Below are 14235 nucleotides of genomic sequence, written 5' to 3'. Positions count from 1 at the left end.
GCTGAATCCCTCATGCCACAGATGTAGTGGACTGATGTGTGCGGTGCTGGTAAGCCTGAGCATCCAGACCTTCCTTTAACACCCACTGATGGTCACTGCAGTACATATGTGCCCCACAGGTCTGTTGCTTCCAGACTCTAGTGTCAACTTGCTGCCTGAACTGGATATGTGTGCCCAGGCAAACTGCACACCAAGGAAGTTTGTTTACAATTGGTTTATACTAGAAATGTGACAAACCTGACTTGTGATGGTATAGCTTTACTCTTTTTGCTCAGTAGGCCGTTTTTACCAGTGCAACTGAAGTGACATGCCAGGAATACCTTTTAACACGAGTTTTTAAGCATCATTGAAAGGGGCTGTAGAAATTTTGCACGTAGATGAGAAATACTGCAGAGCAAATGGCAATCTGAGTTCCTCCCATGGAAGATATCTTCAAGTGTGAACCTCACACGAGGTGAGCAGTCGCGCCCATGTGTGTAGCCAGGACAGATTGGGAAGGTCCAAAGCAATCAGCCAGCACTGGAGAGATGCAAAGCCCAAGGCAGAGAACAAGTGATACTCACTGAGGTACAGTGTGAAAATAGTAGTGTCTGGGTTTAACCAGTCTGTAGCTGAAATATAATTGCTGAAATATAGCTGAAACATATTCCTGACCTATCATTTCATACTTACACCATTATTCCCAGATGGCTCTTTAGTCTTGTTTACCCTCAGAACTGTCACTGTTAGGCATATTCAACCTGGGCACTTCTCAAGAATTATCTCAGGGCAAGTTTGGTAAATAACTTACTTGTTTAAACTGTCAGCAGAATTTTAAATGTCCCTTGCAGTCGTTGCTTTACGTGTGACTTTTGCAGAGTTAAGGTGTGTATACATTGGGTTTGAAGTACAAAAGTTTGTCAGAGTTTGGAATTTTGGCTCTCAGCTGCTTTCATGATTCAAACTCTTCAACTTAAGTTGATTTCGTTAAAGTAAGGGCTATTTACAGCTGCCCTTAAGAACCAGTGTTGTAGCCAGCCCTCACAGATTACTGTATTCTTTCCCTGATAAACACTTTAGATGGCTCAGTAATAAAGAGCAATGTGGAAGGGAGAGGCTTGTGACATGAGAACTTTTTTTCATCTTACGAATGTGATTTTGCTGTAACAGAATTTCCAGTGGCCTATTTTTGGCTATGGAGATAATGATTTTCTGGTGGGAGCCAGGGAAATCCGAGTGCAGTTTATCAGAAATTCACTGGACTGGCTCCTTGGTGGAATAGTTCTCACTTTCAGTGAGAGGGTTGAAATTTTAGCTGAATGAAAGCAAACTGTTTGTGCAACTTAGAGACCCAGTGGCAGCAGTTTTGGTACTTTTATAACACACTTTTGTGCCTCTTGTTCTGTTTAAATTAAGTCCCAGTCCTAAAAAAAAATACAGATAACTGTCATGCCTGCATGGAACTGCAGGGATGGGATGGAAGGGGAGGTGGTCCATGGGGACTGCACTCTGCCTGTGTGTTCTGCTGTAGAGGACAGTGGAGGGTGAAAAATAGTCTTGGTGATGTTGAGGTTTTCACACAGGACTGTCATATGAATAGTAAGTATCAATAATCTCAGTTGCTTTCTTTCCTCTGTGTTTGTTTTTCCATTGTAAAACCTTCCTTTAAAGTGTGTTTTGGGAGCTGTATTTCATAGGTATCATCTCAGTTCTTGACTAAAAGCAAGTACGATGAAACAAAAGATGGGAGTTTAGCTCTGTCATCTCAAACACTCTCTCTCTGAGCTGTTGGAACGGTAGATAGAAGTCATGACCTATCAAGTAGCTTGTATTCATCATTTCTGTTCCTTTGCAGTCCCAGTGGGTCTTTGTTATCCTGCTTGGAGCAGGTGAAGACTTACTTGCTGACTGATGGAACATGCAAGTGTGGCCTAGAATGTCCTCTTGTTCTTCCCAAGGTAAAGAAAAGCATCCTTTTGGATCTCTGTGCCATAATCCTTATGAGCTATGTCAGATGATGTGCTGTGCAATGACTTCATCTCTGTTCAGAAAATGTATGAAGGAAGTGGTAAACACCCCTCTGACTTCTCCCCTCGTGGAAGAGATCTGACTTGGTTTTAGTGGTGTTTGAACACTTTCCTGTGAAACTGGGAACCCCTCCATCAACAGCAGCACCGTGTTGACAAGTGACAGCGTGAGACATTGATTTATGTGGTAGCTTCAGTATCTGCTTCATTTTTACCAGCTGTACACAAATTGTAAACTTTTCTTCTTAGTCATAGGGCCATCTCAAAGACACATGATCCTTTCTCCTGTTTTTCCCCAGAGGCTTTATACAGAGAAGGGTTAGAGTTGTGTTGCCAGATGTCAACTTCCATGACTGTTTACTTTGTATATGTAACTTTCAGCTGTACTGTGGAAGTGTCTCTTGGGCAGCCAGATAGCTCAAAGGAACAGGGGCAGATTTAATTCTAGGTGAAACTTGTGGTTTAGGTACATCTGGTGAGTGTGCTGCCCATAATCATTCTTTTAAGTGTTGGAATTTTTTTGACTCTCAGGTCTTTAATTTTGATCCTGGAGCTGCTGTGAAGCAGAGAACTGCTGAAGATGTTAAAGCGGACGAAGATGTCACCAAACTATGCATACATAAAAGGAAAATCATTGCTGTGGCTACACTTCATAAAAGCATGGAAGCACCACATCCTTCACTAGTTCTAACTAGTCCTGGTGGTGGAACAAGTGAGTAAAGTCATCCAGTATTTGACACGTATATAATGACCTCCAAAAGTCAAATGTGTCTTTGAGTGCAGTAGTAAAGAGGCACAAGATAAAAATGGAGGTGGTAATTAGAGAGGTGTAGGTAGATAGAAAAATGCATCTGAAATGCTGGTCATCCCTGACTAAGAGCATGGTTTTCTTGGAAAAGATATCAGATTGTTCTAGCCAGAGACAATACATCAGCTCTCATCTTTTGGAACTGTACTAATACATCTGATATTCTGTCACATGGGAAATGAGAGAAGCAGAGTAAAGTGATTATAAAGGGATTAGAACGTAGCTAAGGACTTGGCTAAATGGGAAATTGTATTGGAAGGCAAAATATACAGCAAGAGAAGATCTCTGCTGTCATTTCTCAAGGATTATTTTGGGGGACCAACCTGGGTTAACATTTTAATTATCAGTATCAAGAACAAGTGAGGTAATTTGTTTGTGGGTGAGGTTGACAGATATTATCAAAACAAGAGAAGATCAAAACATGTTGAAGAACTGGGGGATCATTGAGACCTGTAGTGAAAGAAAAGGTATAGCAACAAGTCCTGTTAATTGTAAGGTTATTCACCTGGGGACTGGTGTTCAAAAAGCTATTAGCTGTAAATTATTGAGAAAGAAGCCCTAGCTATAGTAGTGATCAAAGATGCCTGTGAGCAGGACCAGATGGCAGTATGGTGCAGATCAGTGTGACTCTGAGAGAAGCACAAATGCTGTTTGTTGTGTGCTCAGTGCCTTCCTGCGCTCCTGTTCTCGCTGGCGGCACTCAAACTGAAATAGAGCAGGGGCTTTTCCCTTAGTGAACTGCAAAACATGTTTTATGGAACTCATCTAAAAGTGCTTAGCTTGTTCAGCCTGGCGAAATGGTGGCTGAAAGCAGATACAGTTGCCATCAATAAAGACATCAGGAGAAGCAGCACCAGAAAATAAAGCTGCTTTAAGCTAAAGGACAAACTTAGCACTGACAGAAACGGCTACAAAACCAGAATTGCATAGAAACTTCAACTCAAAATTAAGCACTTTGTAAGGATTACAAGAAAAGGTTCTGAAGTAGTCTTACAAATCCAAGGGGGTTAGGACAAAGGAGTGAAGGTTACTTTTAAAACAGAGCTCTCCAAGTCTATGGTTGTGTACTCCAGTGCTTGCAGCCTCTGGGAAATGGCCTGTGATAATCTGAGAGATCTTCTGCACACCTGGATCGCTGTAATAATACCTGGCTGAGTGGTAATCCCTCTGCAGCCTGACTTCAAAGTGGGAAATGTGAAGGATCTGAAAATAAATAATTGCCTTTTCCAATTGCTCTGTATGGTTTTAAAGCTTTGCTTCATTTTATTTTGCAATGGGATTTACGTTTTTAAAGCAAACGGTGCCAATTGCCCAAATTACTCTGCATTTTCCTCATTAATTTTTATCTTTATTAGTAGTACATTTCTACTATCAAAAAGTTAGCAAAAGGAAGGAGGTAAAACCAGCTGAATATTAGAGACAGAAGTCACATTTATGTGGTCTTCCTTTCTCTTTTAATCAGAGTTTTGTGCGCTAAGTGAAGAAGAAAATTCCCCGATAAGTTGCCTTTGTAAACAAAATGTCTTTTCATTTACACACACTTCTATTTGACCATTTACTTAGGTTCAGCAGTCAAGGTGAGGGTTCTCATACATATTTTGTTTTGCAGTTCAGTCTTGAGATTTGGGAAAGGTAATGTAATTGTTTGTGTCATGATGTAGCTGGTCAAGCAAATAGGATGAAGGCAGGATTGTCAGTGCCATCTGTCTCCTATGGCCAGGCTGTAGGAAAGAAGGGAATTAGGTTCTCGTGAGTAAAGGAATTTGCTTTGAATTCATTTGATCATGAAATCTTTAGCCCATTATTGAAGTTTTTGCATATTGAGAGGCTGCATGCCAAACACTCCAAGCTGAATTACAAATTCCTAGAGCAGCAGAACTGGCAGAAAGTCTGCCAGACTCAGAGCTGCTGGTGTGAAGGGGCTCTTAAAGTAAAACATGAAACTCATATTAGTGGGCAGGAAAGTGTTCTTGTGCTGATAGAAAGGTCTAGTCTCAAGGCTGGGATTTACAGGGGGTTATTTTCCATCATAGAGGGGTTCAGATGGCTGCATATGCAAATACCCCCAAAACCTTTATCCTGTAAAGAAACATTTGAGGTACAACTGTGTCTTACACTGAGCATCTTCACCCCAAGCAAAGCTACAGGTAAAGCCATAATTCAGTGAAGTCATACAGGACATGGTGTAATGTATGGCCTCACTTTTTTAGCAAAGTAGTTGCCAGGAACAGATTAACTCAGAGGGCTGTAACTTGGTGCCCATGGTGGCAGCGAGTGGTGTGGAGCAGCTGCATCCTGCACTGTACAACCCTGGTCTCTTAGGTCTCTGCAATGACGTGCTTGGCTGAATAGAAATCTGGGCCAAAGTCTATGGCACAGCTCCCCATCCATCCTCAGGAACAGCATTTGGGGCAGGACCCTTCTCTCAGTAGGGTGTGGAGAAATGAGTTGGGCTTTGTTCCTCCTGCACTCAATAGATGGTGCCAGAGGCTCCTTTTCTCTGTGGCAGTGATAGCCTGCTCCTGCTGCCAGCTCTTCCCGCTGCAGCCCAAGGGTGATGCTGGAGAGCCAGGAGTAGGACATCGGAGGTGATGGTGAGAAGGAAAAGACAAAAGGGAAGAAAAAAGGTGTCCCCTTGTCCATATTTCTGCAGTCTTTGTATGGGATATGGAGTTAAGGTCTGTACACCTGCAGTGTGTGGGGAGGTAGCATGCACCATTCCAGCAACTACTCGGTGATGTTGGTGTTTCTGTTGAGGCAAAAGTTTAGCCAACAGGCTTTCTGGCTTTTAGGAATCTTTTCAGACACAGTAGTGTTGCACTGAAATGTGTGATTTCAGAACATTAACTGTTGTGTTTTTAATACCAGGTGCAACTCCAGTAGTTCCTACTCGAGCGGCAACTCCAAGATCAATGAGGAATAAATCACATGAAGGAATTACAAATTCTGTGATGCCAGAATGTAAGACTCCTTTCAAGTTGATGATAGGGGCATCTAATGCCATGGGTAGGCTTTATGTGCAAGAAATGGCTGGAAGCCAACAACAAGAACTTCATTCTGTCTATCCTAGGCAGAGATTGGGTAGTAATGAACTTGGACAGAAGTCTCCGTATCGTGGCAGTCATGGTGGGATGCCCAGTCCAGCTTCATCAGGATCACAGATATATGGAGATGGCTCAATCTCTCCTAGGACTGACCCACTTGGAAGCCCTGATGTTTTCACAAGGAGCAATCCCAATTTTCATGGAGCACCCAACTCTAGTCCTATTCACATGAACAGGACACCTCTGTCTCCACCATCGGTAATGCTACATGGTTCTCCCATACAGTCATCCTGTGCAATGGCTGGAAGGACTAATATACCTCTTTCCCCAACCTTGACCACGAAAAGCCCGGTAATGAAAAAACCCATGTGTAATTTTTCAGCTGGTATGGAAATACCACGAGCAATGTTTCACCATAAACCCCCCCAAGGTCCACCCCCACCTCCTCCACCGCCTTCTTGTGCTCTTCAGAAAAAGCCATTAACATCAGAGAAGGATCCACTTGGCATACTTGACCCTATTCCCAGCAAACCAGTGAATCAGAATCCTGTCATCATTAACCCAACTACTTTCCATTCAAACGTCCACTCTCAGGTACCCGTGATGAATGTAAGCATGCCTCCTGCTGTCGTCCCTCTGCCAAGTAACCTTCCCTTGCCAACTGTAAAACCCGGTCACATGAATCACGGAAGTCACGTTCAAAGAGTTCAGCATTCTGCTTCAACTTCCCTCTCTCCTTCACCAGTGACATCCCCAGTTCACATGATGGGATCCGGGATGGGAAGGATCGAGGCTTCTCCCCAAAGATCGCGTTCTTCTTCCACGTCGTCGGATCATGGAAATTTCCTGCTGCCTCCAGTAGGACCACAGTCCTCCTGTAGTGGTATTAAAGTTCCTCCCAGGTCCCCAAGGTCAACAATAGGGTCACCGAGACCATCTATGCCATCTAGCCCTTCCACCAAGCATGATGGACTTAATCAATACAAGGACATCCCTAACCCATTAATTGCTGGAATGAGTAATGTGTTAAATCCTCCAAACAATGCAGTGTTTTCTACTGCATCGGCTGGAAGTGGTTCCTTGAAGAGTCAGCCAGGTTTGCTGGGAATGCCTTTAAATCAGATCTTGAACCAGCACAACGCTGCCTCTTTTCCAGCAAGTAGTTTACTCTCAGCAGCAGCCAAAGCACAGCTAGCAAATCAAAACAAACTTGCTGGTAACAACAATAACAGCAGTAGCAATTCTGGACCTGTTGCCAGCGGTGGCAACAACGAAGGACATAGCACTTTAAATACCATGTTCCCTCCTGCTGCCAACGTGCTCCTCCCAACGACTGAAGGGCAAAGTGGCCGAGCAGCACTGAGAGATAAATTGATGTCTCAGCAAAAAGACCCCCTGAGAAAAAGAAAGCAGCCGACCACCACGGTGTTGAGTTTACTGAGACAGTCTCAGTTGGACAGTTCTGGAGTTTCCAAAGCTGGATCTGACTTGATAAGAAAGCAAAGTCAAAGCTCCTTTCCCATCAGTTCTATGTCCCAGCTACTTCAGTCCATGAGTTGTCAAAGCTCTCACATGAGCAGCAATAGTACCACCAGTTGTGGGAGCTCAAATACTGCTTTACCTTGCTCTGGTAACCAGATGCATTTTGCAGACACCGGTATGAACTCTGGCAGTCTCCAGAACTCGCTGGCACAGAGTTTACCCTTGCGAGGGGAAGGTGTGCACTGCCAGAACACAAACACTAACTTTGTCCACGGCACTAGCCCGGGCACAACCAACCACCTTGCAGGTTTAATAAATCAGATGCAGGCTAGTGGGAACTGTGGGATGCTCAGTCAGTCAGGAATGGCTTTAGGAAATTCGTTACATCCGAACCCACCTCAGTCAAGAATCCAGGCATCCTCCACTCCAGTGATACCAAACAGCATTGTTAGCAGCTGTAATCAAACAAGTCCTGAAGCAGGTACGTTTCCTCCTAAAAGGATACACCTATGTTTGAGTGCTTGGAAGTCTGTGATTACTTTCAAATGGGTTCCTTTCACAGATCTACTTTCTAACTTTGAGTTCACCAGTATGAAAAGTGTGCCTGTTTCATCCTGGTGGCCAGATACTCAAAAATAAAACAAACAAAGAGAAACAACCCAGCAGGAGAATAAAATACATCTCCTGTTTCCTGAACAAAATTATCCTGGCCTCTTTCCTGTGACAGCTCTTGCTTTTATTAACTTCCACACACCCTGCATAAATAAAATCCCTGCACTTTTGCACATACCCAGACCTCAGCTTTTGTCACTTGCCCAAATAAATGGGGAGGTTTTTGCAACGTGCCCTGCTACTTCCACCCTGAAGTGCTATGGCTAACCAGGCAGTGTATGTCCAGGCTATATCCTCTACTGCTTGCATGAAAGAGTTGTTATCAGAAAGTGGAGCACATAGTGGGAGTACAAAAGTTTGCAAAGTAACCCTTTTCAGGAACAGAATGGGAGATTGCTGAGTCTGTGGTTGCCTTTATGATAGTTCTATTAAGCTGGTAATTAAATGTTTCAATAAACTGTGTATTCAGTTGGAAGAGCACAGAGAGAGGTTTCCTGGTTTGTTCAGCAGTGAAGACCTGGAGAGGAAACCAGTGTGCTGCTGTTACTGTCTTTGTTCTGTTTGAAATTGAAAGGGAGACAGCTCAAAAATAGGTATTTCATTTAACTTCTACTGGTTGAACAAAGTATGCAGTTTTAAAAGCTGATACCATGTTGATTTCTTAAGCAGGAAGAACTTTCCATTTGGTAGTTCAGTCCTTCAGCTTGCTTAACTTTGAAAGCATATGTTTGGTACAGTCGTAGCTAAACTACATCAGGTGAAAGGAAAGTGATGGGAAGCATGCAAGAGGTGTCTCTCATTAACCCAGGAAGGAACCTGATATGTATCCCTGAGCTTCCTTCAAGAGAACTGTTTATTCTTTAAAATACAGGATGGAATTCTATAAAAACTGAATTACGTGAAAACAATTTTCTGATGTTATGCCAGCCCCAGTTTCTGGTGACTTTCATGGGTTTCTCTCCATTCCTAGGGGGAAAAAAAGGCAGGTTTTTTCCTTAGCTGTGTGGGTGCTTTGTGTCTCAAGCAGCAATGAATCCTTGCGTGGCCGTTTCACCTTGTGCTGACAAAAAGGAGTGTTTCCTGATATAGTCTGTCTCTGAGACTTTGTACTCTCTTCTGAACAGAACAAAGGTCTGCTTTCGCTTTAGGAGCTCCTCTCCCTGTCCCACTAAGCGTACTACAGAATCCCTTTAGCGTGGAACTCTTTGGGTTTCTGCCTCTGTGGAGTTCAGTGGAGACCAGTGTTCTGAATGGATTCTTCTGAATTGTCACTGTCCACACTGCTGAGGAGAGCTGTGAAGTTATTGCAGCGTTGGACTACGTTAACTTGCCCTCCAGAGAACAGAAAAGACTGGGTGTTATGTGAGATAAGAGCCTGTGTGCCAGCAGTTACTGTCAAGAAGCTGAGCAGTGGTAATGCAGGTTAAGGGTTGGAAAGGTTCAAGATTAACAGAAGTTTTACGTTACGTAAAAGTTACCAGTGAAATGTTGTTTAAAGGCTATTAAAGTGGGCTTCTAAGAATGAGAGTTCAGGTTCATCCCCATGCAGGATCATTTTGTTCCTGCACTATCACTTTGGCTCAGCCTTATGCTGCAGCCATGCCCTGCTTTCACCCAATCCCAGAGTAGGGGTGTTGACAGAACCCTCGAGAGCTCCTGCAGCCCAGCCCCTGCTAAAGCAGGTTCCCCTCGCTCAGGGGACACAGGAACGTGTCCAGGTGGGTTTGGAAACCTCCTGAGAAGGAGCCTCCACACCCTCCCTGGGCAGCCTGGGCCAGACCTCTGTCAGTAGGTTTGGTGTGGTGGTAGCTGGGACCACTCATGAAGGCTGCCACCAGGCCAGTGGCACAGCTCGTGAGCCTTCCTGTGTGAGCTGAGAGCCTTGGCCTGTATCACCAGTCCTTGTCTTCAGGCAAGCTGAATTTTTAAATGCACCACAACAAATCTGTGCACGTGTCAAATCACTGTGAAGCAAAGTTTTAACATGAGCAGACAGTTCAGTTCTCATCAGTACAGGAACAGTAATACGTCTGTAACCCCACCTGGGAACTTCAGTTCAACTGTGGTATTTGTAATACCCTGGAGATAGGTGATGGAATTATAGCAATATCATTACAGGGCCTTAAACTGTCGCTTTTTTCTTATCTACGTGATAAATGATAGTTCTGTGTAGACAAAGACTAGAAGGATTTGAGTATGTTCAGTTCCTCCCTGCTGAAGGAATCTGCTTCTTTCGGTTTGATGCTTGCAAAACCTGCATTTAGTTATCTTGTTAATATCCATAATGCTTAGAAGCCTTCAGACCTGTTTTCTTCTTTAAGATGAACTTTCAGGTTCTGTTATCTTTACGCTGTTCCCAGGGGCAAGGCCCTAAAACGGCGCATAAACCTTCATCCAGCCTCCTGCCAGAGTCTTCACAGTGGCGTGGGGCTCAGGCGTCAGAGTGTAATCTAATCTATAGCCTGTGAGAATCCAGACAGGGGCATTTTGTTGTATCTGTAGGAAAACAGAAACCTTCTTTCAAGTGAAATGAGTATGAAATGTTGAGCATTTTGCATTAATAACAGCCTTTAAAAATAAAAGTCACCAGTCTGCCTTATGCTATGTAGACAAAACTGAGGTATATTGTGAATTATTCTGTACAGAGGCACAGAGAGTTGTTAGTTTTGGGGGCTGAGCGGTGTCAAACATACCTTGTGACCTGTGTTTTCAAGAGCGATTTAGCCCAGTAAGATGTCTTCAGGAAACTCATGTGTTCATATTTGAATCTGTGGCTCGTGTCTGGGATTTTTGCCTTGTTTTTAAGTATTTTAATTGCTAAATCTGTTTTCTGTTTCTGTGCCAGCGTTCAGAATAGCTGCTAATCAGAAAATACTTCCTAAGAGAAAAAATACTGTGAATCACCACAATTGGATAGCTGGTTATTGCCTAAGCTTTTCATTAGATTGTAACCACATGGACCCAGTCTTATTATCCTGCCTTTTGGTTTCTTCTTCCACAGATAATATATTTAGTTTCCAGGTAATTTTTCACAATGGGAGTGATGGAATTAAGAATGAATAAATACAAAAGTATTGCTATTTATGCAGTAGAAAGCTTTTGCAGTTTTCCAAGTCTGAGCCCTTGAAAACCAGTCACGTTCAATTCATTTTTACTAACATTTTTAGTCAGTCACTTGTATAGTATTTGGGTTACAAACACTTTAATGCCACAAGAGCTAGCTGCAGGTCTGCACAGATCACTGAGGCGTATTGCTTTGAAAAGAAGACATTTTCTACCAGGGGACTGGGTTCTAGACTCATTTCTTCTATGGAGCACTGTTAATTTATCTGTTAACTTTTGATGTGGTATTCCTCATTAATCAAGCTCTCAGACTTCTTGATACAAGCTGAAGGTAGAATCACTTTGCCAGTTTGGCACCGTTAAGATTTATTCATTAAGCCCCTTTGCCTCTCAGAAGTAGTCTTTGGCTTTCCCTGTTCTTTTTGTAGAATGAGACTGCGTCACAGTGGGATGTATTTTATTGTCAAGTCTGCTTCATTTCTTTTTTCTTTGCATGTGCCATTAGTCCAGAAGTTTACAGTGTGGAAAATCCTTGTGAGAGTGTTCAATATTCAAGGTGCAAATCCTGCTAAGAACACAACGTGCGTAAATGATGGAGTAGATAAAAACAAGTAAAAAACATTTGTCAATCAAAGCTATGTAGAGCTGATAAGGGAAATCAAGGAAGCTAATGTAATAACTGTGGAGAAATGGCAATAAAGATGGTAAGTTTTCTCAAGCATCAGAACATCAGACATGCAAAACTCTAGGTCTAGAAGTTTAGTAGTAACAAATAAAGGGCAGATTTGGCAATTGAAGGCTATATCCCTTCCACAGACTCAGGACAGTAATTTTGACTGGTGAAATTTACAGGAGATAGTAAAATAGAATTAAACAGGGAGGAGCACACAGGATCAATACCAATCAGTCAGGAGCTTCCCACTCAAACTGAATTTATCTCAATACAGCCAAGTACAACGTAATATCATAATTGGGAGTGGAGCGTTGCCTTGGACAGCAGTGGCTCAAAGGAGGAGTTTAGGTGGCTTTGATGTAATAGGCTTAATGCAAACTGTCTGATGGTGGTGTTGAAAAACAAACCCTACAAAAAGAGAAGAAAAGCAAAATAAGAACTAAAAAGAGAAGCTGAGTGGGTCCTTGGAAAGGTAAAAATGGGAATACACAGTGGAACTGGGCTGCTCCTGGCTCTGTGTATGCCTGAGACAACCAGAGTTAGGCTGGGAGGTTCTGGCCTAGTGGTCACTGCACATCAAAGGTGCATAAACAGCAGAGATTTCAAAGGAGGGTGGCAAAACTGATCTGAGGAGTTGTCAGACCACGGGCTTTAAGTCCTGGAGGCAATGGCTGTACTGCTGTCTTACGAAGATCTTGAAGTCAGGCTCACTCTCACACTGTTAGCTGTCAGCAGACCAAGTGCCAGGGAGTCAAGGTGGATACAGAGTGTTCCAGCACTTGGGAGTTCCCTGGAATCTGCTCTTCCAAAGGACTAGCCGAAGAACAGTCTCTCTCCCTACAACTGTTTATTCTTGGGCACTATCTCAAAAGGTGAAGGGATTCTTTTTACTTTGTTGGCTGGCAGTTTCCAGCAGCTGGCAGCTGGTACAGTCAGCACCTATGAAGTGAGTGATTTGGTGAGAATACTGAATGCTGCAGTACTGTAGCAGAGGATGTGTTGAGTGTATGGAAGAGTCTTAAAGAAATTTCACAGCTCGAGCATGCATAGGATCATTCTGAATGATGGTGGTGGTCACTTCTGACCTTGGCAGCTGCTCAGCTCAGTTCTCGCCCCCCTCTCATACTGACCTTGAGGTGGCATGGAAAGCTGTGCTGCTGTCACACTCACTGCTCAGAGTGTTTACACCTCTGTGTAAAACATTATAATAGAACCTCATTGTGGGGATCTCATCCAATATAACCCAAAGGACTCAGGAAACATTTTTCTTCAGCCAAACTGACAGTTGGCTGGAGCTAGTCAAAGCGGAGCTCGCAGGGATTGTCTTCTTGCAGAGTCTTGTTGATAATCAGATTGCAGCTCAGAGAAAAATTCTTTCCAAATTACACCAGCCTTTGCTTTTTTTCCTTCTTCAGCAGCACGGCGGGGCCAATGGGGCCCAGTTTTCTGAAGCTTGTAATGTTTAGTTTCCTCTTGCTTTCTGCCTGTAGCACAAAGTTCTGTCTCCTGATGAGTGAATCGCTTCAGCCTTGCTAAAAGGATTTGTCCTTAATCTAGATGAAAAATGCTGACAAAAAGTATTGCTTCAGCTTTTGGACTAGATGGGGAGATTGGACTGGGTGATCTCTGAGATCCCTTCCAACCCTACCATTCTATGATTCTATAAACCTGCTTTCCTTTGTAGTTTGCAGTATTCTCCCTTACCTTCTGGGAGAGCTGTGAATGCAAACGCTGTAGATGGAAAGATGTTGCAGTTGTGTCTGTGTTTTAACGATGTGAGGCAGCTAAAGCATAAAGTTTCACGTGAATAAAAGGTTAAATGTGCTGCTGGACATGGGCCCTTGCTTCTCTGAAAATGGCATTTCTTATGCATCAAAGAAGATGGAGTGTTTTAGAATATATCACATTAAACATATACCAAGTGGCATATTCTAGTGTGTGACTGGCTGGATTTGCTCCCCAGAGTTACTTTTGTATCTCATGGAAGTACAAATCTGTTATCAGTAGAAAACTGTAGAGAATGGGAAAAATATCCTCCGTGAAGAATGAGGTTTCCAGGTATGAGACATGCCATTGAAATGAATATTCTTGTTTATTTACTCTCTTTAACTCTTGGTGTTATGCCCCTCTCATTCTCTCATCATAAAGGAATTACTGACTTAGTAGCAGTCGTATTAGGTAAAACTTGTTAACATGACTTTTATACAGCTGGTGTAAATATCCTTGCTACCATGAGGTTTACAGTAGAGGAAAAAATTGGAAGTGGGATAGATTTGTCTTTTCAGATCACCTCTATTTACCAATGTTTATTGTCAGCAAGTGCTGGCAAATTGGAAAAGCTTAGGCATCAGCTCAGTCTCTACGTGATTAACTCAGTGGTTTTGTACAGGGTGTTGAAATGACTGCCCTCATCTTAGCAGAAATGGAAAAAGGACATGTAGGAATAATTTCTTTGTAGCTGTATCAGGCATCTTAAGGCTGGTTGAGTTTTGGTGAGTGCAGGTCAGAAATGGTGATCTTAACTGAGAGCTGACTCGGTGGGGGTTA

At 43.0% G+C, this 14235-nt stretch overlaps 1 protein-coding gene across 12 annotated transcripts in view; it reads left to right on the top strand.

The window, feature by feature from the left end:
• The window catches only part of MBD5 (methyl-CpG binding domain protein 5), a 138542-nt gene that overhangs the window by 96256 nt on the left and 28051 nt on the right, over positions 1-14235 (top strand). For all 12 annotated transcript variants that reach the window (XM_062004943.1, XM_062004949.1, XM_062004948.1 and 9 more), the window contains 3 exons: positions 1835-1937; positions 2538-2718; positions 5683-7821. In XM_062004943.1, the coding sequence (XP_061860927.1) occupies positions 1835-1937; positions 2538-2718; positions 5683-7821 (2423 nt within the window). The remainder of the gene's footprint in view (positions 1-1834; positions 1938-2537; positions 2719-5682; positions 7822-14235) is intronic.

Source organism: Colius striatus, chromosome 11 (genome assembly GCF_028858725.1).
Source record: "Colius striatus isolate bColStr4 chromosome 11, bColStr4.1.hap1, whole genome shotgun sequence".
In the NCBI taxonomy this organism is placed as follows: domain Eukaryota; kingdom Metazoa; phylum Chordata; class Aves; order Coliiformes; family Coliidae; genus Colius; species Colius striatus.
Note: the sequence above shows the minus strand (reverse complement) of the source record. Positions and strands in the feature narration are given on the sequence as shown.